We start from the raw sequence: 23,453 nt of genomic DNA, 5'->3' as shown, positions 1-23,453 counted from the left end.
GAACTACACTTCCCAGTGCTCCCCGCGAAGGGGGCGGGGGCAGTGGAACTGCATGGCGAGAGATACGCCAGTGCCCTTTTGGGTAAACTGATGGCCAGGGGCGGGGCCAGCAGAATGTAAAGTATCGAGCAGGCTTGGGGCGGGGACAACAGAACACTGTGTATCCAATGGGCAGGCGTCAGCGAAGCTCCGGCAGGTGGAGCGGCCTTGGCTCCCATGTGCTCGGGTTGAGGCTGCGCCGCCCTCCCCGCTCTGTGTATTGGTCCCGAGGGAAGCTCCGCAGCGCGCCGGGCGGGCAGCAGCTCCAGCTACTCTGAGCGCCGCGGGCAGTCGCTGGCTGCCGCTTCCCCTTTGGGAGCTCTGTGCCCGGCAGCTCCACGCCCCGGTCCTGGCAGCGGCCGCCGCCCCGCAGGCAGAGAAGCAGGGCGTATCTGCCGGGCCCTGGGATCCCGGCTGGCCAGGGGCACGGCACCTTCCTAGGCTGGGCAGCGGCTCGCCCGGGGATACTGGATCTGGGGGCTGGGCTGGGAAGTGCCTCAGTCCTGCGACTCCCCAGCCGCTCCGCTCCAGTGCGCCCTTCGCCCCATCTCCCCAGGCGACCTCTGCTCTGCCGGCCCCAGCTTTCTCCTGTGTCCCCGGGGTGCGGGCACTGACCGGCTCAGATTCTCCCCGGAGTCCCCTTCTGCCTGTTGTATGGTCGAGAGACCCCAGCCCTAGGCAGCACCATGGCTTTTGCCAACTTCCGCCGCATCCTGCGCCTCTCCACTTTCGAGAGGAGGCGATCCAAGGAGTACGAGCACGTCCGCCGGGACCTGGACCCCAACGCGGTGTGGGAGATCGTCGGGGAGCTGGGGGACGGTGCCTTCGGCAAAGTGTACAAGGTGGGTCCGGGGGCAATGCTGGGGGTACCCTTGGGGGAACGTGCCTAGACCGCCCCCCGGGGTGTATGTGGCGGGGCTGGCCTGGGGGAAACTGAGACCCCCAGGCACGTGGGTGGCTGGGTGGGTGCCCTGGCCTTGCTGCGGCTGTGGCATGGCAGCGTGGGGAAAGGTTACAGCCGGAGCGGTGCAGGGCAGCCCGGAGGACTAGGGGGAAGCAGCGAAGAGGACGGGTGGGGAGGGGGCTCAGGCTATGGCCAGGGGGCTCCATTTCCCCGCCTCGCTCTTCGGAGTCTCCACATAAAGCTGTGGCCCTCGGGCAGGGCTAAGACGCTCCGGAACTATGATGACAAGGCCCCCTTGGCTGTGTTTACAGTTCATTCTCCAGGGTCCTTTGACTGGCATCTTACAGCCACTAGCCATTGAGTGCAGGTGGCCTGAGGTCTGTGTGTGCAGTGTGGGGAAGCTGTGGGGAGACACCACACACCCTTTGGAGGCTGCCGGGGGGAGGGGGGGGGAGGGGGGTGTATTTGCACAGAACCTGGAGCGGAGGAACTTTTTGACAAGAATCTACATAAGTAGAAATAACAATATGTCAATTGTGCCGATTTATTTTTGAGCGTTATATCTACCATTTCCTCCTTCTGTCCTTCCCAAACCCTCTCCTAGTCCAGCATGTGTCAGCTGAGATAAAGCTGTGTCCTAGCAGATGTCGCAGGTGGTGACCAGGGCACCTCCAGAGGCTGTCCCAGAGCTCAGCAACACACGGCAAATCACCTTCTTTACTTTCCTTTTCTGTCAAATCTTAGCAGCATTGCGGGCTGAAAGATCTTTGTGCCCTGTTGTCCAGGGCTTGTTCACAGTTTGTCTCCTGACTTGTTAAACAAATCTAGAGCTGTCTTCAGCATTGCAGGAAAAATCCTTTCGGGAGCCTGAGTCAGCTTTGCAGATCCCACTAGCTACTGTGACTAGAAACTGATGAGAAGCTAGGTACTTTGCATGAGGGGGTGGGAGAGAAGAAAGCATCCCTGTGGTAGGTGCAAGGAGAGGTGAGATGCTGTTTTCTGAGTGATACTTTAATAGCTCTGCTGGGTGTTCTTTGCCCAGCCTCTAGGTAATACGAATGAAGAGATCTTACTTAGAAGTCAGCACTCAGAAGACGGCATGCAAGTTTTGTATGCTTCCAGTGATAAAAATATTCATATCACTGTGGTTCTTGAAACGGTGAGAATCTCTTGGAATTTGCAAAGGAGACATACCCGTTGACAGCAGGGACAGATGCAGTGCTATGAGTGCTTAACCTGTATGTTACCGGACCATGTTTTCAAAGGCCAGATACTCTGTTGTACTTTCTATTGCATGTCAAACAGCAGGCTTGTGCGATGCTGACTACCAGACAAACAAGCCTGCACAGTGGGGATGGACACTTCAGACAGTTAGAGACTTGTCACTAATGGTGAAGAGGGTTGATGTTCCAGCCGTATTACAAGACCTGGCTTCAAAGGGTGTTTGGAGTCGGAAAAGATGAATTTAGGTGTCTTATTGAATCTACTCATAAGCATCAGTTTACATTGCAAAGTTGCCAAAGAATTTGATGGATAAGTAAATATTGCTGAAGAACGGGTCAAAACTCACATATGTGAAGGAAGCAGGTGGGCTGCAGATCAGGACTGAGGTGCTTTGCCAGAGCCCCTGGGAATGATTACTTGTCTGTCTCATGTTGCTAGAAAACCCTCATTTTCTTAAGCATTAATGATCTAATAGTGCAAAACTTTTGCTGAAAGTGGCACCATCTTAACAATTACTCTTCTCAGAAATCTTTACCCTGCTGTTACCAATAGCACCTGAGGTTAGAAAGTAGAATATTTTTCTCTGGCTTCATCCTGCTTTGTGTATTGGAAGGCACTTTGTCGATATTCGCTTTAACTCTTTCCCTTGTATAATCAGTTGCCCCATTTATGTGAGTCTTTCAGACAAAGACGGGAATGAATGCCTTCAAAAGAGTGAAAATATGATAGTGGGGAGAATAACAACAAATTGGAACAGGGTCTCTAAGAAGCTGAAAAGTGGCAGGGGAGGACAAGGCGTGAGGAGCAGTTTCCCTCTAACTGTCAGTTGTTGTAATCTCTGGTGTTATAAGTAACTATAGTGTGGGTACTGCATTGTCAGCTGGAAATGTGACCTTTCAAACACACTTTGCTATTGGCCTGATCCAAAATCCACTGACATCGGTGGGAGCCTTTCTGTCTTTTGGATCAGGCCCTGTAAAAGCAGGCCTATAGCTACAGGAAGCCTTCATTAGCTGTAAATGCTATTCAGTTTTTATTAAAGGGTCTTTGCAGCCTCCAATACCTCTAGATTTGGAGACCGATAAATACAAAGGATAACTGTAGGATTTTAAAACCACCGCCCTTTTCCAAAGGAAGTGATTACTAGAGAAAGAAGTTTGATGGTGATCATGGATTATTCACGCTCTTCACTATGGCTGCACTAAGACAAGTCTTATACAACGTACAGCCATAGCTCCATTGACTTTTAGTTTTCTGGAGTGGAGCTAGTTGCTTCAACTTCAGGCAGCTGAGCTGGCTCCTCTGTATACTAATCTCGGGCTTGTGTACACTATGCTTGCAATTGATTAAATCAGTAGTGGTGTGTAAGAAGTAAAGGAGACTCTGAGCCCTGGTCCAGCAATTCCATCTTGCAAATACTATTAGTGTGTTGTGCTTACAGTGTCACGAATATCAAAGGGGCTAGTTACGAGTGCATGTACAAGCTGACAGGTACATGTCAAAAGACTTCTTCCCTTAGAACTTGCTGTATTTAATCATGGGATAGTTTTGCTGTGTTTATGCCTTTTATAAAATGCTATCGCTGTGTTCCAGTATGCACACAGGAGAACACCTACTCCCCTGATAACACTTGCCTGTGGCAGGGTGTGGACAGGATGGCCCCTTCAATAGTGTGATCTGTCCTGCTGCTTGCAGTTGCAATGCCAGTTTTGCAGCAAACCGAATGCATTAATCTGAATTCCTGAACAAAGGGCTTTCAGTAAAAGGTTCTATATAGATATTATTCCGCCCCACCTAGCCCCAGAGACCATCTGACTGCAACTTCAGGAACACAAAGTAGTGTCTCCTTTATAAAGAAATTGTTTTATGCTTCCTCTTTTTCTTCTTCTCCACCTCAATTTAAAAAAAAATCTATTCTAATTACTCAGTCTGTGATGGCAGTAAGGTGCGTAATATTATGTACCCTGGAGAATATAACTACTGTTTAAAACTTGGTGTGGGGAAAGAGAATGAAAATAAAACAGCATATTTACTATGCACCATATAGCTGCAGGTTGTGCCTGGATCCCATGGTGATAGATACATTAGAAGTGCTTGGACTGTTTCCTCTCCTACCTGCCTCAACGCTCGCTAATTAAAACTGCAACTCTGACTTTTTGGGGTAGATTTTGGTAACTCGGGCCTGATTCTGCCAAAATATCTCCATGCAGTTTTACCGACTTGCATGTTAAGTTTCTAAGTTGCTGGTCATTCTAAAAAACCCCATTAGTTTTCCAACTGTATCATAAAACATTCACAAAATATTTGCATGTTTTGTAAGGTCACATTTTGACCTGTTAGTTTTGGCCTTGTCTCTTCGAACAGCAAGGGGGTTATTTTCCGTTTAAAATGGGGGAGGGGAAGAAGCTGCTTCTTTCTTAGTAAATGGGTATCCGCATCCTAGTGGCCCTACAATAACAACCACTATGGATGACATCCTGGCCCCATTAAGATCAAAGGGAAAACTCACATTGACTTCAGTGTGGCCAGGATCCCCACATAGGGCAACTGAAGACTTGGATTAAAACATGGATACAATATTCAAAAACATCTAAGTGATTTAGGCACCTATTGACTTTCAGTGGGTTTTAAACTCTTAAGTGCCTAAGTCACTTTTTGAAAACTTTACCCAAGGTCTTTTATCCCTCATGCTAAGTTTCAGCAAACATTTCTCTTAAGAAAGTGATGTAGCATTGACGCTGGCATGCTTAAGGTATTGGAGAGTTTAAAGGGTGAGATGCATACGGTGTTAAACTAGCAAAGGCCCCTTGCTTAACTAACTGGATCATTCACACTCTAGTTTGTCTGGCCTGACACTAGGTCTCAGACTTCATTCCCATTTCCCAGCTTTGCTTAGTTCTCAGTTAAGACAACCCCCAGGTCCCTTGCCTCTAAAGCGATGCCTGAGCATTGTATCCCAGTGCTCTCTCAGCGATGTGGGGTCACGGTGGGGCAGTCTGCCATTTGTGAGGAGAATATTGAGGGAACTGCTTCTGCTTGGAAGTGAAGTCTAAGTCAGTCCAATTTATTATGTTTCAATTGACTTAATTACAGAAAAACAGCTCCCGAAGCAGCCACCTCACAAAGTATAAAGGCCATAAAACATCTCTTGTCAGCTGCAATAGCATTCTATTGCTTTTGTGTTCACTTCCTCAATAGCTACCTATTGTGATCTCATGCAAAAGTATTTAGTTAACCTAACTTGAGACACTTTTGCCTGGCATTCCTGTATCTTGGAAACAGTGACTGAAATTGCACACACAGGAGGTCCTGGAGGACCTGCTGGGCGAAGTGTGTGTGTGCTGGAACTTCTAAAGTGTTTGCAGGTATTGTTGTCGGTATTGAGTTTTGTGTAACATTTGCAAGCAGGTTCAAGCATGCCACCCATCTCCATCACCAAAGTCCTTCAAGAGGATCTGTGCTGTAGAGCAGAAGCAATTCACAAGCTCAGTACACCAGCAATGATTGTTGGGTTTCTAACTGCAGAGGTAGGGAAGCGAAGAGCAAATTTTTTTCCTACAAGGGCCCAATTGATCTGACACATTTCTGGCATGTCGCAGAAAGGCTGAACAAAACGTGCCCCAAAATACTGTAGGCTTGGCTGCCTAAGCTTCATTCTCTGGCACTGACTCACACCAGCTATTCAACCCGCTGCTCAGCTGTGAGCTTCCTCTGCACCCAGCTCAATGTAGAAAGTTGCTAGGAAACTTCCAACAAGTGGTCGCATGTTTTTTTTTTTTTTCTTCTTCTTTAGCGTTTAAGGCTTTTTGACAAAGCCAGGGCTGTGGGTTGGACTGAAGCAGGCAGGCTTCCTCCCCGGGGAGGAAGAGGTTAATAGTGAGCAGTGCACAGTGTTACAAAGCTCTTGGGTCTATGCTGGCTGAGTATCTCCAGGAGACTGCCGGGGGGCGGGGGTTCTTCTTAAATCTTCTCTATCCCTTGCGGGGGCGGGGGGATTCTTCTTTAGTGGATCCTTGTCTCTTAAATCTTCTCTATCCCTTCCCCCTGCTTCAAAGCAATGAGCCCCCCCCCCCCCACCGGGAAGGAGCAGATGCATTATCAGATCAATCCATTTGCTAGTCACGCTGCCCCATACCCACAAATATGACCTGAGCAGAAGGCTCATGAGCAGATGCTGCAGGGCAGCACTTTAAAAGGATCAACAAAGAAAAAGGCAGCTGCTTGGCCTTGCCACTTCTGATGCACTCAGGGCCATGGTACGTAGGCACAAACTGGTGCGTGAGAAGCAATACTGAGCTAGTCCTTAAAGGCCTGTAATTGCCACCCATCTTTGTCTGATGTGCCATTGCTTTAGTCCTTTTAATCTCTCCTCCACTTTCCAGGAGAAATGGTGCTGGGTTCTCCTTCAGCCCTCAGTGAGGAAGCACTTGTGTATCAGGGTCTTGTATCATGCTTCGATCACATTTTTTGCTTGTCCTTGTGATGTTTTGGAGCTGGGAGATCCACAGCTATTGGCTGATCTCTCTGACTCTCTCGTCATGCATCTGACGAAGTGGATATTCACCCACGAAAGCTTATGCTCCAATATGTCTATAAGGTGCCACAGGACTCTTTGCCGCTCTCTGACTGTGTGACTTCTCATTGCACCTACTCTGCAAAGCTGGGGGATATGTGTTCTGCTTCTCATTAACATTTCACAATTTGTTTTCCAAACCACTTCTCTTCCCCTAATCCTTCCATAAGGTTTCCATGGTTGCCGGAGTAACTGATCTTGGTGCAACTCATTAAGAGTTGGACTGTGGTTTTTCTAATCCTGGCTGAAATTACATTAATGGGACAGAACCCAATATGTTGCACCATATTTACCAGAAGGCTCTAAATCACACACAGTGGGCTGAAAGCTTTTGCTTATGCATTTTATGTGGGAGTTGTGCCTCAGCTAGTGCTTACCACCTAGGACTGTTGGGCCACGGACTTGGGCTTCTTTGTCTCAAGAGCTGTGTGATGTTATCTTGCCTGCCTCAGTTTCTTCATTCTGCAGATGACACCTTGGCCTGTCAGCCTGTGAGGACTGATAAACTGTGGTTAAACAGTGCTATTGAAAAGTGAGGCATCACTAACTCTTCTCTTCTCTCCCTCCTCACACCTTCCCTGAGGAAAACACTTTTCCTTCCATACTGCTAAGGATCAGCGTTTTTTACACACACTTACACACACATGTCTCTTCCTGAAAGGCCATGTAGCAAGATAGACCCTAGAAACAAGCTACCCTCCCTCACTCATAGCCTGGTAACTGGAGCAGTCATTGCACATGATTTATGGTGCACTCCATTTCTCTCCCAGTGAATCTAGTGCCAAATGAAGCACTGAAGGATTTGACATAAGTAAACAAGGATGGGGATAGCAGGGAAGGAAACATGCCAAGGAGACTGAGGAAAGAATTGATCAGACAGAGCCTTAAATTGAAACGTGTTGTTAAGCTCCCGGCTTAATGCTTGTTCAAAGAGAGGCAGAGTTATACAGGTCAGTGGTGGTCACCATAATTTAATACAGCGGTCCAAGAATAAGAGAGAGGGCTTTATGTTGGTAAGCTTTGCGGCACAAATAGGAACACGTGAACAGAAATGAAAGCACTTGTGTGTGTGCTCGGGCAGCAATGGCTGCTGGGTAGAGTAAGGTTTCCTCTTTCTGGTTTGGGGTAAAATTTTACCAGGTCTAGCCTGCTGATGGTTTAGGGTGGTGCTTTTGAAGGTAGAGAGGATTATAAGAGGTGGGGTGATGAAGAGAGTTAATGAGCCTATCTAGGTAGGCCTCATTTCCAGTAGGCTCAAAATAGTAGGGAGTGTTGAACCTCCACGCTGACTTGCATTTGAAGAGGGGTAGGAAGGAAATACAAATCAGGCCTGCTCTACCAGTGTTTCTTGTTGTCCCAAGACGGGTTCTTACCCAGTGCTATTAATCTTCCTCCTTTCATGTGCAGAGGGAATGACTGGGCATTTGCACCTTAATGCTTACGATCTTTTGTATAAAATTCCTCATAAAGCAACCCTTGAATCCCTTTTTACAGGAAAGTACTTCCCCCTCCTCTTCCTGTGGGTGGAACAGCTCCCTTAGGAGGATTTATTGGTCAACTCTTGTACTAGAGATCTGAAACCCCAGTGATTCAGCTGAACGTAGGGTAAGAACCTAACACACACACGCTGGCTGGCTCACTCAGTACTGCCAGCATGTTGCTTTGGTAGAGGTAACGAGGTTAGAATGAGGGTGACGTGTTGGGTGAAAACCTCAGACTGTTGAGGTCAATTGGAGTTTTCTCACTGATTGGGATAGGGCCGGATTTTCACTCCTTTTGTACAAATGGATTCATAGTCACCTGGCACAGTGGTTGTGCCCACCACTCCATTTTCCTGCTTGCACAGAACGGACAAAGGACATGAATGACCAACGTCATTGCATGCAAAGAGTTGGGTAATGTCAGTCAAGGTCTCATTTTACTACCAGGTGTTAACAAGTGTTAGTTCCAACACCCAGCGGAGCGGGTGGGGATTCCTCTTAAAAAGCAACAACTAAAGGATATTGGTGTATATCTCTTCTCCCCTGCCAATAGTAAGCGAGTTTTTGTTGTGGAGTTCACTGTTTCACTCACAGATCAGTCTCTCTGCCCTTCCAGCGTGAGTTTAGGCTTACCTGTGCCATGGTGCCTCCCAGCAGAGTGCTGGGAATCCCACGAGACTCTTGTTGCATCCTTAGTGCTTCATTCTGCAGCACTGACCTTTTTAATATCCCTGTCTCTGCTGTTTGTCATAGCGCTCTGCTGGGTGGTCCCAAACACTGAGTTCAGAGGGTATAAAAATACATCATTTATTGTGACAAACCTAAGTGACTCTACGGGGCTTGTCAACTAGGAAACTAATTTCAGCTCTCATTGATTATCTGACTGTTATATGAACATTAACTCTAGGGTCTCTATAGTGCGTTAATTTATTGATGCAGACAGCTCAGGCTAAGTTCATTTGAAAGCAATTAACCATGGTGTTGTCCCTGAGAAATATCTGAACGAGCAATTACTAGATCTACACAATGTGACCATGCTGCATGCAAAGTCTTGTTATTGAGATTATCAACCTTGAAATGCAGCGCTTGATGAGAGAGGATAAACATACATTCTGTTTGTTTTAAACAAAGTAACTGGACTTTCCTGTTCAAAGAGATTTGAAGCGTCAAACTCCTCTCAACACAGAGAAAAGCCTTTTTTTTTTTGGGGGGGGGGGGAGGAGTGGGAGGGAAGAAGTGATAGAAAATGCAAACTGCACCCTGAAAATGGAGTAATGTTATTCCAGTACAACATTAGAAAGATCAGCCTTTGCTTTGGGAGGAGTAAGTGGGTAATTTGGAAGTGCTGACAAGCAAATGGAGGAAGAATGTGCTATAGTACTGATAAAGCTTTGTTTTAAAAAAAATGTTTTCAGTAGTGATCTCTCCTTTTATAATGAAAAAGAGTAAGTTCACTTGGAGCCTTATCCTTACATCACCTCCATACCCATGACTCCCTTCTCTTTCAATGGACAGCAAGACCTGGCCTCTGGTAGAATGTGCATTCTAATGCACTTCTAATAGTTCTTGGATGGATTTGTCAGCCTCTGAATTTTGCAATAGCTCATGAGATGATGATCTCTTTGGCCTTTCACTTAGACTAGGTTTTGTGCAATCCAGTATTTTCACTTCTGCATTCTACAGGGTTGTTTTACTGGAATCCAGACCAACCCTTTTGCCTTGTCTGGTGGGGAGGCCATATGTAGAAAGAAGATTGGACATTTCTTATACATAGTCCTTGGTAGAGATCCTTTCTTCTACAGTATTCAGTCTTTATTCCTTATGTCCATAACACGAGCAATAACTTTTTTTGCCTTTGCCTCTTGCGTGTAATCCTAGAAATATGTTCTCTTGCTCTGGATATTCCCAGTGTGTTCAGCTGTAACATGGCTGGCAGCCACCTCGCTCTCTACAAAACTACAACTAAATCCTCTTCTTGCCTTGTAACCTTAGATTCTGATCCTTTGCTTGGTTCTGTAGATGTGCTTCAGTGGGTGACTTTTAGTTGATACGTTTCCCAGTGGTAAGTGCATGCTCCTATCTTCCTTCTGTATTTACTTTTTTCAAAAGCTGTCAGTCTCAGCTGCTTAGTGACTTAATCTCCAGAAAGGTGGGTGCTGGTCATAAAAGCATTGAGGATTTCAAATACCAGGGCTATAATTCCATCCATCGCTCGTCAGTACAATCTGGGCACCCCAGTGGCAGCTCTCTACTTTTTTCAGTGTTAAGCAGCAGTCCAGGGATAAATTTACCTTGGTGTGAAAATGGCCATGAGTGTGGGCTTAAAGGCGCAACATGATGCACTTTGGAGTAAGCTGCTGTGGTTCATAATCAGATTGGTATCAGGCAGTTTATATTCTTGGCATCTGGGCACTGAAGTTCCTGAAGGTCTCTTACGTTGGTGAACTTCTGTGGAAAAACTGACTGCCTCTGAAATGCTGCTAGCTCTTTAAATGCTGAACAGCTGAGAGTATTTTACTCGAGGGCAGAAATGCTTTTCAGTTCCCTACTTCTTCATGCACCAGCACTTTTTCTGGCTGGATAGCTGGCTGATGTTCCTTCTCTGGAGCCCCTATAGCTGGGGAGATGTGTGCTGAAGACAGTGGATTGGTGGCTAAACTATGCTTTCTTTTAGAGTGGTGAACCCCAAATTGCTTTGCTGTTTAACAAGTCTGCATTATAAATGGGAGCAGTAGGTTCCCATAGTCCAAAATGCTTTCCTCATCAATCCTAATGCATGGCTCAAGCAATAAATGCATATACGGTGCTTTACCAACATTGATCCATTCTGGTGCTTTCTCAGTGCCCTCCACCCCTAAAAAACAACCCCCTTATGATACATTTTACAGAGAGGGAAACCGAGGCAGGCCGCAGGGGAGCCAGATTACATGTAACACAAGGCAGTAGAGAAGTTACATTTAATGACCCTTTTCTTACAGCTGGCAGTTTGTAGAGAGTGATTATAGCTTCAGTTACTCAGCCCGGAGATGTGTGTTCTCATTACTATTAGGAATATTGTACTGGCTCCAAGGTCAGAAACTTAGATGGACACAGATTCCTTGTTTATAATTGTTTGGTTTTCAGTCTACCTTCACATGATTTCTCTTCTCCTGCCCCCCCCCCCCCCCGTATCTATGGGGCAGATTCTGATCTATTAATGTGGAAATTGATATCGGAAGTTGGCTTGAGACTTCAAATTACCACTGGTCTGTCTTGTAAATCTGAACTGTAGTTGTATGGATAGCAGTGCAAGCATGTGACGCACTTAGAGTGAAAACCAATCTGTGTGGAAGTATGTCCATGTTGTATTCTGTCATGCCTAGCAAAACTCCAGCAAGCAGAGTTCAGGGAAATGGCCAGCCATAAGTTATAGAAATGCTGTATACCAGAACACAGCCCAAGTCTGATGGTATGGTCTGCGGGCATCTGGTGTCCTGAAAGCTGCTTTCTAGGTTGGCTGGGTGGGTCGATGATCCGTGATACAGCTGTCAGACTGTGGAGATGTAGCCGTGTCATTCAGCGCAGTGTAGGTGAAGTTGGCAGGTAATAGTAGCTCTAACTTCAAGCATACAAGGGGATGGTATAAGTGCAAAATATTCTTATGAACGTGACTGGAAACAATTGGCTTGAATTCCAAACCTCTTAGTGGGATTGTAAATGTGACTTATGTATAGTGTAATTCTGGGATGTATGCTATAGCCATTTTTCTAAAGCTCATGTAGTAGGAGGACCTAGGGCCAAATTCAGATCTGGAGTGAGCACGTGGAACTCCGTAGAAGAGAACTCGCCTGACTGTAGCAGATTTGGATTTGGCCTCTCCAGTGCAGTCACTTGGGGAAGGCAGCGTAGTTCAGTGCATAGGGGTTAGACTCCCAGTCCAGAAACCAGAATTCAGTTCCCCGCTCTGCTACTGACCTGCATGTTCTTGGGTAAATCACTTTGCCTGTGTGCCTCATTTCCCCTCCTTTCCCCCCCCCCCCCGGAAAGCGGTGGGGTGAGGGGGTGAGAGAACCTGGATTTGTGCAGGAAATGGCCCAACTTGATTATCATGCACATTGTGTAAAGAGTTGTCACTTTGGATGGGCTATCACCAGCAGGAGAGTGAATTTGTGTGAGGGGGCGGAGGGTGAGAAAACCTGGATTTGTGCTGGAAATGGCCCAACCTGATGATCACTTTAGATAAGCTATTACCAGCAGGACAGTGGGGTGGGAGGAGGTATTGTTTCATATTCTCTGTGTGTATATAATATCTGCTGCAGTTTCCACGGTATGCATCCGATGAAGTGAGCTGTCGCTCACGAAAGCTCATGCTCAAATAAATTGGTTAGTCTCTAAGGTGCCACAAGTACTCCTTTTCTTTTTGTCCTTATGTGAAGCTCTTTGAGACCCTCTGGTGTAAGTGCTGCTTATTTAGAACAATAGGCCCGCAGGGCAGCGCTGGTTTCGACATACAGATTCCCTTTCTTGAGTCACTGGTTCGCTGGGTTTGAAATGGGAGCAGCAGGCGCTCTGACTATGGGCTCAAAGTTATCTGCTCTTACGCAGACTTCCTCTGAAATGTGACTTCGGAGCTTCCTCTGGCAGTGTTCAGTAAATCTGCCTTCCCTGCCCCAGATGGCCTGCAGGCATGGAGGAGAGAGGGCTCTGCTCTTTCTGTCTCTGCTGCTCAGCCTCGTCGTCCCTGAACCGATAACAGTAGTCTCCCCATTAATGGAAGTGGGAGAAGAGATGAGGAAGCTGAGATGGTCAAAAATGTAACTGCTGCAGGGCTGCCTAAAGTACAAGGCCTGGTTGGAAAGCTAGCAGTCCCTGTGCTGTTAACCCTATTGGGGACATCCTTAAAGTCTCATTGGGTATGTCTACACTGCACTTAAAAAACCTGCAGCTCAAGGGGTGCAGTCTAAAGGGCTGTTCTACTGTGTCTCTTTAATAGGGCTGTGCACTTTGAGTTGTAGGCCGTTGGGTGCTAGTCTGTTAGTGCTGACTGGTTTTGGCTAGATACAAGCCAGGGAAGACATCCCTGCCCTGAGGAGTTGCCAGCCCACACAAGTATTTCATGAAGTATTCAATCTAAATGGATACATAAGCATATATTTTCCTAAACATCCTGTTTTCTGAATAAGAATTGCTCATACCTAAAGGGAGACTGTAACAGAGGAGTTGCTCTGTGGTTGCTCAGCCTGTTAGTCATAGTAACACCCCTCACTGGCATAGAGACTGATCCTCTGGAGGTTTTGAGCTGCTTTGCAATCCCTAATTTCATGAGGCCTTGCAGTCTTTTTACTGTTGGGCAAACTGAGGCAGAGAGGGAAGTGGCTTGCCCACACTTCACACACAGTTAGTGGTCAAGCTGGGAGCAGACCTCCTGCTCAAATCTGCCAAAGCTCCAACTCTTCAATGTTGTGAAGCTTCTAAGCAGCCTTTAACGTGGTTGAAGTCTCTCTAGCAGGGGTGTCCTGTAGGTCTCTGCTAGCAAGTTCCTGGTAGTGCCTTGGCCAGTCTTGTAAGTTGGGCTGTTGTGTCCTTGCTCTGAGGTTTTTCCCCTTGGGTCAGAACACGGGTGCTCTGAGCACTGTCTCTCTTTCTGCCGGTGGGTGTGTCACCATGCCTCGTATGACCAGCAGGGCTGTGGAATCTGCCGTAGAAGCCATTCCTTGGGGAGCAGAATTGTGCTTCGGAGTTGAAGCTTTTGAGAAGATCCCTGCAGCTTCTGCTGTGTGGTTCTGCATTTTCAGTGCAACGTTCTGCCTCATCATTCGTAATTTTCAATATAAAATTACACTAGTACAATGGCTCATGTTCCTGGCTATGGTAGTAAATATCATATTTATGTCAATAATATCCCTATTAAAAAATTTGGGACTTCCCCAGAATTCCTATCTGCTGCATCAGAGCAAAGGCCCCTTGCTGTGGAATACAGGCCAGGGGATGGGGGATGCAGGAGGGCTTGACAACTAAGCACCTAGGAGAGGGCAGGGGTTCCTTCCCCCCGGCTGTTCTGTGCACTGCATATGGCACCTCAGTGCAAATCTGAAATTAGAGGGGCTGCTGTGCGACAAATGCACCTTCTAAACGCCTGCCAAAAGGAGGCTTTATCTGGTGGCCCTCTTAAAAACTGGCAGGAAGGGAGGGCCTTTCCATCTGGGGCTTCTGGCTCCCTGCACAAGTGAAACTCTGTTCGCTGAACTAATTGCAGAAGTCAGCAGTGCCGCTGAGGGATGGCAACTGTACTGCAATACATCTCCCTGGAGTAGTCTGTGGAAAAACACCCCCAGCCTTGCAGACAGGCTTCCCCTCACACCTGCTGAATGCTCACCTTCTACTCTCTGATATTTATATTGTAAATGGGCTGCTGCACATTAAAATGAATGTTTGAATTGCATGATGCTCTGAATGCTTACTGGTGGGGCTTTCTGGCCCTTCTAAAGTGATTAATACAGTCCTCTAAATGCACTCTGGCTTCCATCTTGGAGTGGGGAGAGAAGAGGATTTGGGTTCATGATGGTGGGAAGCCCTAGAAAGCAAATGCATAGAGTGTGTGTGGGGGTGGGGGGTGGACAGGACCCAGTGTTTTGATGTGAGGCTTGTAACCTATGAGAGCATGCATGCACTAGAGAGGGTTATTCAGCATAGACTCATGGAAATGTAGGGCTGGAAGGGGCCTTGCCCCCAGCATGGAGGAGAGGCAATGGTATTAGAGATGCAGCTGGACTCTCTTGCCTTGGATCTGAACTAAAAGGACCCAAGAAAGTTTGGTGATTTTGGTTCAGGCTCATCGTTAAAATAGTTTGGATGTGATGCACAGTGATCAATGTCCCCTCTTGCCAGGGAGAACCCATCTAGAATTCAAGGACAGAAGCTATAAACAATGCCACTGCTGAGGACAGCTGAATGCAAGGCCTCTGGGTGCTTCTCAAGTGCATGGGGCACTGGAGGATGTTGAGTTTGACTGGCCTTGATCAGAGGGGAAGTGCATGCATAGTGTTGTAACCACAAAGGGAAGCCACACCTTTTCTCACAGCACATACTTCCTCTCCCAGATCTCCACCAGCCTCTAACGCACACAGAGGCTCTATGGGGGTATTTATTCTTGCTCTGTACAGTCATTATTGTCCATTCTTTTGAAATAACTCGATTTGGAAGGCAGCACTTTCCTGTTTTTCCCACCGGTCCACTTACCCGCCCATTGCTTTCAGTGTCCTGGTGGTAATTCAATCTTTAAAACTTAAGAGGAAAAAATTAGAAGCACCCGTGTAAAACTAGCTTGACCTTGGAGCAATTACACAAGTCCTAATGGAAATGGGGTCACCACCCACTTCATCCTTTTAGGGTGTACTTGGGTCAGCAAGTGCTGGATTCTTCTAAAACCACTAGAATGCAAATATGTCCAGCTTGGAGAGAGAAGACTTTACTTTCTTCTACGGTAAACTCTCTCCATGCTTCATGCAGTTTCCCCCCTTCCCCCCCCCCATTCTTTTATCCTCTGCCAGGCCATTTACTCAATATATGGTTGTATCCTCTAAACTGAGTAAGACTGATTCAGCTGGACCTCCTTTGTTTATGTCGGGAACTAATCCTTTTCTAAGCTCTCTGCATAGGCCTTCCAAACAGATACATAAAAAGAGAAAGCAACAAGGTAGATCATAATTGGAGCCTGCCAGCCTTTCCCCCCTCAAACAATAACGCACAGAAATGTGACTTCCCCCCTCTCTCAGGTCATGGCTGAATGCATCATGCTAAACTCTTGTATGAAAGCAGTTGCCTGCCTGCCTAGAATACTCTGCGCCAGGTTCCCCTGCTTGTTCAGATGGAGGGGTAAACATACAGTGTACATGAGACACTTAAAAATAGAGTGGACAGAGCACTAGAAATACACCATAGGGAGGACTCTTGCCTTGACAGGGAAATAGACTGGGTGACTTGAGAGGGATTTCTGCTACCCCTCAAACAGTTGATTTTCTGAAATTGTGAAAACAGTCTTTGTGCAGGGTGTGGCTTCCTGAGTCAGATAGTCGAGGGCTAGTCCCTTCCCCCTTGGGTGAAGAATGCTAGCAGTCCTGTGCCTTGAAGGGAAGCTTTTTTCTGTGGGCTCTCACCTTTGCTTTGGTCTGCTCTGAATGTACTGCTAGCCAAGTGAAATTGAAAAGGAGGACTTGTGGCACCTTGGAGACTAACCAATTTATTTGAGCATAAGCTTTCTCTTAAATTATTTCTGGGGCCTTGGGAAGGGGAAAGTAATAAGAAAAATAATGCCGCAAGCATTCCTGGCTGATGCTCAATGTTCAAGCAGCCTGCTGCTGGCATGGCGTGGCTGCGAACAGCGGAACCACCCTGTCAATAACCTCCTTACAGAGCAGCAGTGTGTATGGGGCTTCAGTTACTAAAATACATCCGCTGCTCAGGCCCCTCCCTCATTATAAGTAACAGCCTGGATTTGTCAAAAACAAATCGTGTCAAAGCAACCTGATAGCCTTCTTTGACAGGGTAACAAGCCTTATGGATAGTAGGGAAGCGGTAGATGTGGTATATCTTGACTTAGGAAGGTTTTTGATACTGTCTCGCATGACATTCTCATAAACAAACTAGGGAAATACAACTCTAGATGGAGCTACTATAAGGTGGGTGCGTAACTGGTTGGAAAATCGTTCTCAGAGAGTAATCCTCAGGGGTTCACAGTCACGTTGGAAGGGCATAATGAGTGGGTTCCTGCAGGGATCGGTTCTGGGTCTGGTTCTGTTCAATATCTTCATCAATGATTAAGATAAAGACATAGAGAGTACACTCAAGTTTGAGGATGATACCAAGCTGCGAGGGGTTGCAAGTGCTTTGGAGGATAGGATTAAAATTCAAAATGATCTGGACAAATTGGAGAAATGGTCTGAAGTAATAGGATGATATTCAGTAAGGACAAATGCAAAGTACTCCACTTAAGAAGGAACAATCAGCTGTACACGTACAAAATGGGAAATGACTGCCTAGGAAGGAGTGCTGCGGAAAGGGATCTGGGGGTCATAGTGGATCACAAGCTAAATATGAGTCAACAGTGTAAGACTGTTGCAAAAAAAGCAAACATCATTCTGGCACGTATTAGCAGGAGTATTGTAAGCAAGACATGAGAAGTAATTCATCCGCTCTACTCTGTGCTGATTAGGCCTCAAATGGAGTATTGTGTCCGGTTCTGGGCGCCACATTTCAGGAAAAATGTGGACAAATTGGAGGAAGTCCAGAGAAGAGCAACAAAAATGATAAAAGGTCTAGAAAACATGATTTGTGAGGGAAGATTGAAAAAATTAGGTTTGTTTAGTCTGGAGAAGAGAAGATTGAGAGGGGACATGATCATAGTTTTCAAGTACATAAAAGGTTGTTACAAGGAGGAGGGAGAAAAACTGTTTTTCTTAACCTCTGAGGATAGGACAAGAAGCAATGGGCTTAAATTGCAGCAAGGGCAGTTTAGGTTGGACATTAGGAAAAACTTCCTAACTTTCAGACTGGTTAAGCACTGGAATAAATTGCCTAGGGAGGTTGTGGAATCTCCATCATTGGGGATTTTTAAGAGCAGGTTGGACAAACACCTGTCAGGGATGGTCTTGATAATACATTGGGGGCAGGGTAGTTCAGATCACAGATGCTGGTGTGACGGAGGCTGATGCTTTGTGTGAAAAGAGAAGACCATACTGCCTATTTGCATATGTTGGCATTTCCCCTCACTGGTAGCGTACGGTATAATGGATGCAAGTGTAGATTAGAGCTTGTTTCTCTCGACTGAGAGTGACAATAATTTGAGTGACAAGGTGAGGGAGGTAATATATTTTATTGGACCAACTTCTGTTGGTGAGAGACAAGCTTGCAATCTGCATGTCATTTCTGGCTGCTTCAGTTACATTGCATGCTGATCTGTTTTAAGAAGCAGGGAGGGAAGGAGAACAAGGGGAGGAACACTTCAGCTGATGTGGTGCAGCTTGAGATAAACAAAGCTGTTGCTAGTATGTCTGGCCCTTATCAAGCCCTCTGGAGGATGTGGGCAAGGGAGTATATCTCATATCTTCCCCAACGTGATCTAAGGCTTCCAGAAGTGTCATGGCAACAAAGATCAATAAAACATAAGGTGCTGGCTTGTCAAGGAAAGTTAGATTTAACTTCTGCTGCTGCTTTGCCCTGTTCTCCTCCCCCTCCCGCCCCCCCCCCCCCCCAAAAAAAGAAAACAGCTGCCTGCAGGTCCCATCTCCATTAGGTACCGCTACATTGGCAAATGCTAAGCATGTATGCTAAGCAGTGGGGAAATTCCAAGGCTGGAGCTGGTTCAGAGCTGTACAGCAGCAGGCCCTGCTTTGTAATTGTTTATGGTCTGAGCGTTTTCAGAGATGCTGAGGACTGCAGTTCCTGCCAAAACCAAGGGGATTTTTGAATCCCATAGGACTTCTGAAAATCAGGCCATTACCTCCTATGCTATGGGACTGTCTTAGCTTCCAACTCCTTCACAGTAACATTGATGGGGGCTCTCTCTTGACTTCTTGAAAAGCATCTTCCCTCCTGCAGTGAAGTGGCAGAGACCAAGAAACTGGAGAAAGGTAAGAGGGATTTTTGTCCCCTTACATCAGTAATCCTATCCACTGTGTCTGTGTAGCAAAGCTGCATCTGCAGATTCTCCCCACTTTTATAGCAGGCAATTCCTAAAGGAGTTGAGGGTGAGAATTGGGAGAATGGAGACTGGGTTAACACCAAAGCCTCAATATTGTTTTTTCCTTAGGTCCATGTACTTACTGTGGGTTTTACATTACAGGCCAAGAATAAGGAGTCAGGGGCATTAGCTGCTGCAAAAGTCATCGAGACTAAGAATGACGAGGAACTGGAGGATTATATGGTGGAGATTGAAATCCTGGCGACCTGTGATCATCCATACATTGTCAAGCTCCTGGGAGCATTTTACCATGACAGCAAACTGTGGGTAAGAGGCTATTACTGCATGCCATCCCCTCTTCTGTACATTCTTCATTCTCTCATTGCTGTGCTGGGAAGCCAAAACACATTGGCTCATGGCAAAGCAACCTCCGTAGAGCCGCTGATGTTCTGAAAGTCTCTGGGAGTTGCGAACAAGGCACAAAGTGTGCACTAGACACCCTTCTCATAGTTACCGTGTCTCCCTCATTTCTTCTTCTCATTGGACGAGCTGCTTAGAAATAGCCCAGACAAGCTCTCGAGACTCTCTCCTTAGGAAAAACACCACAGCGGTTGGATGTTCTGTCCAGTCACAAGTGCTCATGTAGGGCAAGAGCCTCGTTTTCCTGTTTGGAGATTACAGAAAAGTTTAAAAGCCCACTTTCTCTCTTCCCCCTCCTCCCCCTCCCAATCCTCCACCCAGCCCCTCTTATTATGGAACCTGATTTAAGAGGAATCTGGACAGGTTTTTAACGGCATGAGTCGCTATTACAGTTTAGGCTTCTGTGGCACTAGGAACCAATGCTAAGAACTTAGCTCTAGGAAATGTGAAAGCCCTCACCTGGAATGGGCCTCCTTGCATGTACGCTTAAAACTTCTGGGCATTCTGTTGCTGTAACATAAAATGCAATCAAACTGGTTACTTCAGTGGCCAGTTACCATAAAACTGGAAGAACAGCTCCATAATGGTACACTTCCTCCCCCCCAACCCCGTTCCTTCTCTGTCAACAGACACTACTTAAAAAGAAAAGGAGTACTTGTGGCACCTTAGAGACTAACAAATTTATTAGAGCATAAGCTTTCGTGAGCTACAGCTCACTAACACGGCTGCTACTCTGAAACCAGACACTTCTTAGTAATCGTTCCCCTTGTGTTAGAGGAAAACCCTCTGATATTCAGCGTGCGGCTGCAGGGAGGGTAGAAGGGGTTGTGGGGCTAGAGAAGATTTCCCCCCTTTCCTTCCTGGATTCAGACTGTGGTGTACATGTCAGTGAGGATGGGGCTCCAGAAATTGGGGTGTATGTAGATCTTTCACCAATGTATTCTGTTCCCTCTCTGTTCATATCTGCCAGTACGGCTGCCCCTTCTTGCAACTACATCTGGGTGGCCCTAGAAGCCTCCAAGGCTATAATGTCAAACCATAAGCATACAAGATGCTGTGTTCCAGAGCAATCTTAATGCCCTTCCCCTCAAGCATCTTCACAACCTCCCCAGCAGATTCCTGAAGACTCTATCTTTATTCATAGGTTATAGGCCAGAAGGGACCACTGTGATCTAGCCTGACCTGCGTAGCACAAGCCATGCGACTTCCCTGAATTAATTCCTGTTTGAACTAAAGCATGGCTTTGAGAAAAACATCCAATCTTGATTTAAAAATTGCCCATCACAGAGAATCCACTACAACTCTTGGAAAGTTGTCCCAATGATTAATTACCCTCGCTGTTAAACTAGTGGCTTCTGAAATCTGAATGTAGCACTCTGCTAGCTGCTAAGGTCACTGGCATCTGCGAGATGAAACGCCAAAGCCAGGGTCTCTTGCTTCACGTTAGGCTGCGTGCTAGGATGCAGCCCACACCGAAGCCTGTCAGGCCAGCATGTATCAGTGTCCTTTCTGAGAAGCTCACTAACGCTCTCCCCCGTCTCCCGTGGCTTGCCATAAATGCAGGTTAAATGAGCAGCATATGAGCTCTTAAATGTGAGTCTGAAACCCTCCTTTCCAAGAGCGCTGCAACTCTGAAGGGAAGTGGCTTGCACGTTGTCTTGAGAACTAGCTTCAGGTGGCAACTGATCTCCATTTTAAGAGTCACTTTAGGTTCAAGCATCAAATAAATCTCTAATGTTCCACCAAAGTGAAAGGCAAAAGTCCTCCTGAGGAGGGAATCCACTGACATTGTGAATTTGCCAGAAATCAAAAAGTCAAACAAACTGACGAGCTCAGGATTAGAGATCAGACTTGTCTTACTCTACACCTTCCCTACTCCATTTCTACCTCCTTCAGCTTCCCCGCACTTCAACTAGTCTTCCTGATTTATTTGTTGGCCTCTGTTTTCTAAAACATCAGCTTGTTCTTTTGACCTCCTCTCTCTGTAGGAAGCTTTCCTTCCTTCCTGTAGGAAATTCTGCATTTTCCCCTTTGCTCTGCTTTTCTCTGCAAAAAACTCTGTAACGTGTCATTGCCTGCTAAAATTAAACAGTCCTTTAGAAACTAATAAAACAAGATACCTCTGTATCAAAACCTCCCAGGAGGGGAAATCTTATTATACCTCAGTTCCTTCTTAGGTGGCCAGCATCCTATTTTTGGTTATTTGCAAGTGGTATTTGTCTTTCATCATTTATGCTGTTCATTTGAATACTCCTGAGTTTCACTGGGCTTGGTGGAAGTAAAGAGGCCAGGCAGTTCCACTTCTGGTTACATCTGCACTGCAGCTAGGAGGTGTAATTCCCAGCTTGGCTAGACATGTGCCAACTCTGATGAAGCTAGTGCACCAAAAATAGCAGTGTGGCCACTGCTCAGGCTAGTTGCCGGAGTACAAACCCACCCAAGAGCCTAGCCTCACTCAACAACATTTCCAAGATTTTCTTGCAACAAGTACAAGGCTGCAGCTTTCGGGTTGCAGACTTTGCAGGGGAATGTTTGCATCCAGATAGGGGTGGTTTTGGGTTTTTTTTGTTATTTTAAGAACGTAAATGTCTGTTAAATAGAATGGTGTGTAAATGTTTTCTTCTGGAGGTGTTCAGAAGTCGGAGAAGCAGAACCGATAAAATGTTTGGCTCAGGCGGTCAGTGCGGGAGCAAAGTGCTATTGGAACTCTCCAGCAGAAGGAAATGGGAGTGCTGTGCCGTATCGGCAGCGAGGTGGGGTTCCCCAGGGTTCTGAGAGTCGCATGCCCAAGTGTAGAGGCGCGGTAGGGCATTGCCTGGCTGGTGCGGAGGACATGACTTACTCAGCCTCCCTGTCAGTGGCACGTTCCGCTCCCAACATCTTATTGCTGTGTGATGCTGACGGACCCTGGTCGTTGGTGGCTGGGATCGAACCGGGGACGTCTGGAGCTTCGTGCACGAGCCTCTACCGCATGAGCTAAAAGCCAACAGGCTCTTCGCTAAGGCTGTAGAGCGGACCCGTTTTGTGTGTGTCTGTCTGTCTGTCTCGAGAAGGTGCATAGGTTATAGCTGCAGCCTGCGTGACGCAGACACTGAAGTCTCAATGGACTGAAGTCCATGTTCCAGTGCTGGCCCCAGCTTCGAGCAGGTAACTGAGTGGATAGAGCAAGTGCTCCTGAATTAATAAAGAAAAGACGTGAAGAAACCTGGGATTCAGCAGCATCTGCTTTCAGTGTTGCTGGGAGCCCCTGTCACTGCCCTTGCCGTTCCCAGGTTTTGGTAGGCCACTAAGGGCAGTGTTTGTGGAGCTAACTTCTGCACGGTGGAAGGTGTATAAAATGCTCCCGACCCTGGTTCATTTAAAATAACTATTCACCCTCATTTTGGTCCCTGGCAACCCCTGAGCTATACAAAGTTGAGTGAAAAGAAACCCCTGCATTCTCGAGTGGGAGCGTGAAAGCCTGCTGCAGGCCACAGGTGAAAGCAGTGCTGAGTTTGGAAACCACAGTGAGCTTTATGGGATGGAGCTGGCCTCATTACAGCATTCTGTATGAGGGATTTTAAGTTATAATACATCACCGTGATGCTGTGCTCCATGCACCGTGCCAGTAGTTACTGACTCACCCCACTTTCTTCTGCTCTGGGCAAGGGCTAAGCAAGCTTGTGTTACTTATAAACCGCCCCAAGAAGCTCCCATAATTGCAGTGTTGCCACCTCCCATGACTTTTATCGCGAGCCTGGTGATGTTTGGTGTGCTTTTCTTAAAGCCCAGCTGCTGGAACTGGGGCTCTAAACCAAGGTGGAGACCCTCGTGCAAATAAAAGCAAGTTTATAGCCCTTGTGGTTGGGGAGAAAAGCTTGCAAACGTGACCTGAGTGCAGCCTATGGGCTCAGGAACCTGAAGACAATCCCCCCACCTGCCCGCAATATCTATTGTTAAAAATAAACTCACAACTCTTTGGGGCCCAGGCCTCATGATTTTTGAATGCTTGGCATCAGCACTACTGACATTTCTCTTCTTGGAGAGAGACTATAGCAGCTGTTGGATGCTCTGTCTTCCTCATTGCTTATTGACTTCTAGACACTGCATGCGTTAGGAGCTGTAGACATGCTTAGAGCAGATAAGGAATGGCCCTGGGCCAGAGGAGCTTGCAGT

The 23,453-nt window shown here is 46.7% G+C and overlaps 1 protein-coding gene across 4 annotated transcripts in view; it reads left to right on the top strand.

Annotated features, from left to right (window-relative positions):
- Positions 1-161: 161 nt before the first annotated feature.
- STK10 (serine/threonine kinase 10) overlaps positions 162-23,453 on the top strand; it is a 71,571-nt gene continuing 48,279 nt past the window's right edge. The window contains exons 1-3 of one of the 4 annotated variants that reach the window (XM_073355806.2): positions 832-881; positions 8,235-8,345; positions 19,041-19,205. In XM_073355806.2, coding sequence (XP_073211907.1) covers positions 19,119-19,205 — 87 coding nt within the window. In that variant the 5' untranslated portion in view covers positions 832-881; positions 8,235-8,345; positions 19,041-19,118. Of the gene's footprint in view, positions 882-8,234; positions 8,346-18,691; positions 18,829-19,040; positions 19,206-23,453 lie in introns of those variants that run through there. The other 3 variants (XM_073355805.2, XM_073355807.2, XM_073355808.2) reach the window with 3 other exon arrangements.

Source organism: Lepidochelys kempii, chromosome 8 (genome assembly GCF_965140285.1).
Source record: "Lepidochelys kempii isolate rLepKem1 chromosome 8, rLepKem1.hap1, whole genome shotgun sequence".
In the NCBI taxonomy this organism is placed as follows: Eukaryota; Metazoa; Chordata; order Testudines; family Cheloniidae; genus Lepidochelys; species Lepidochelys kempii.
This window is presented reverse-complemented; position numbering and strand designations above follow the sequence as displayed.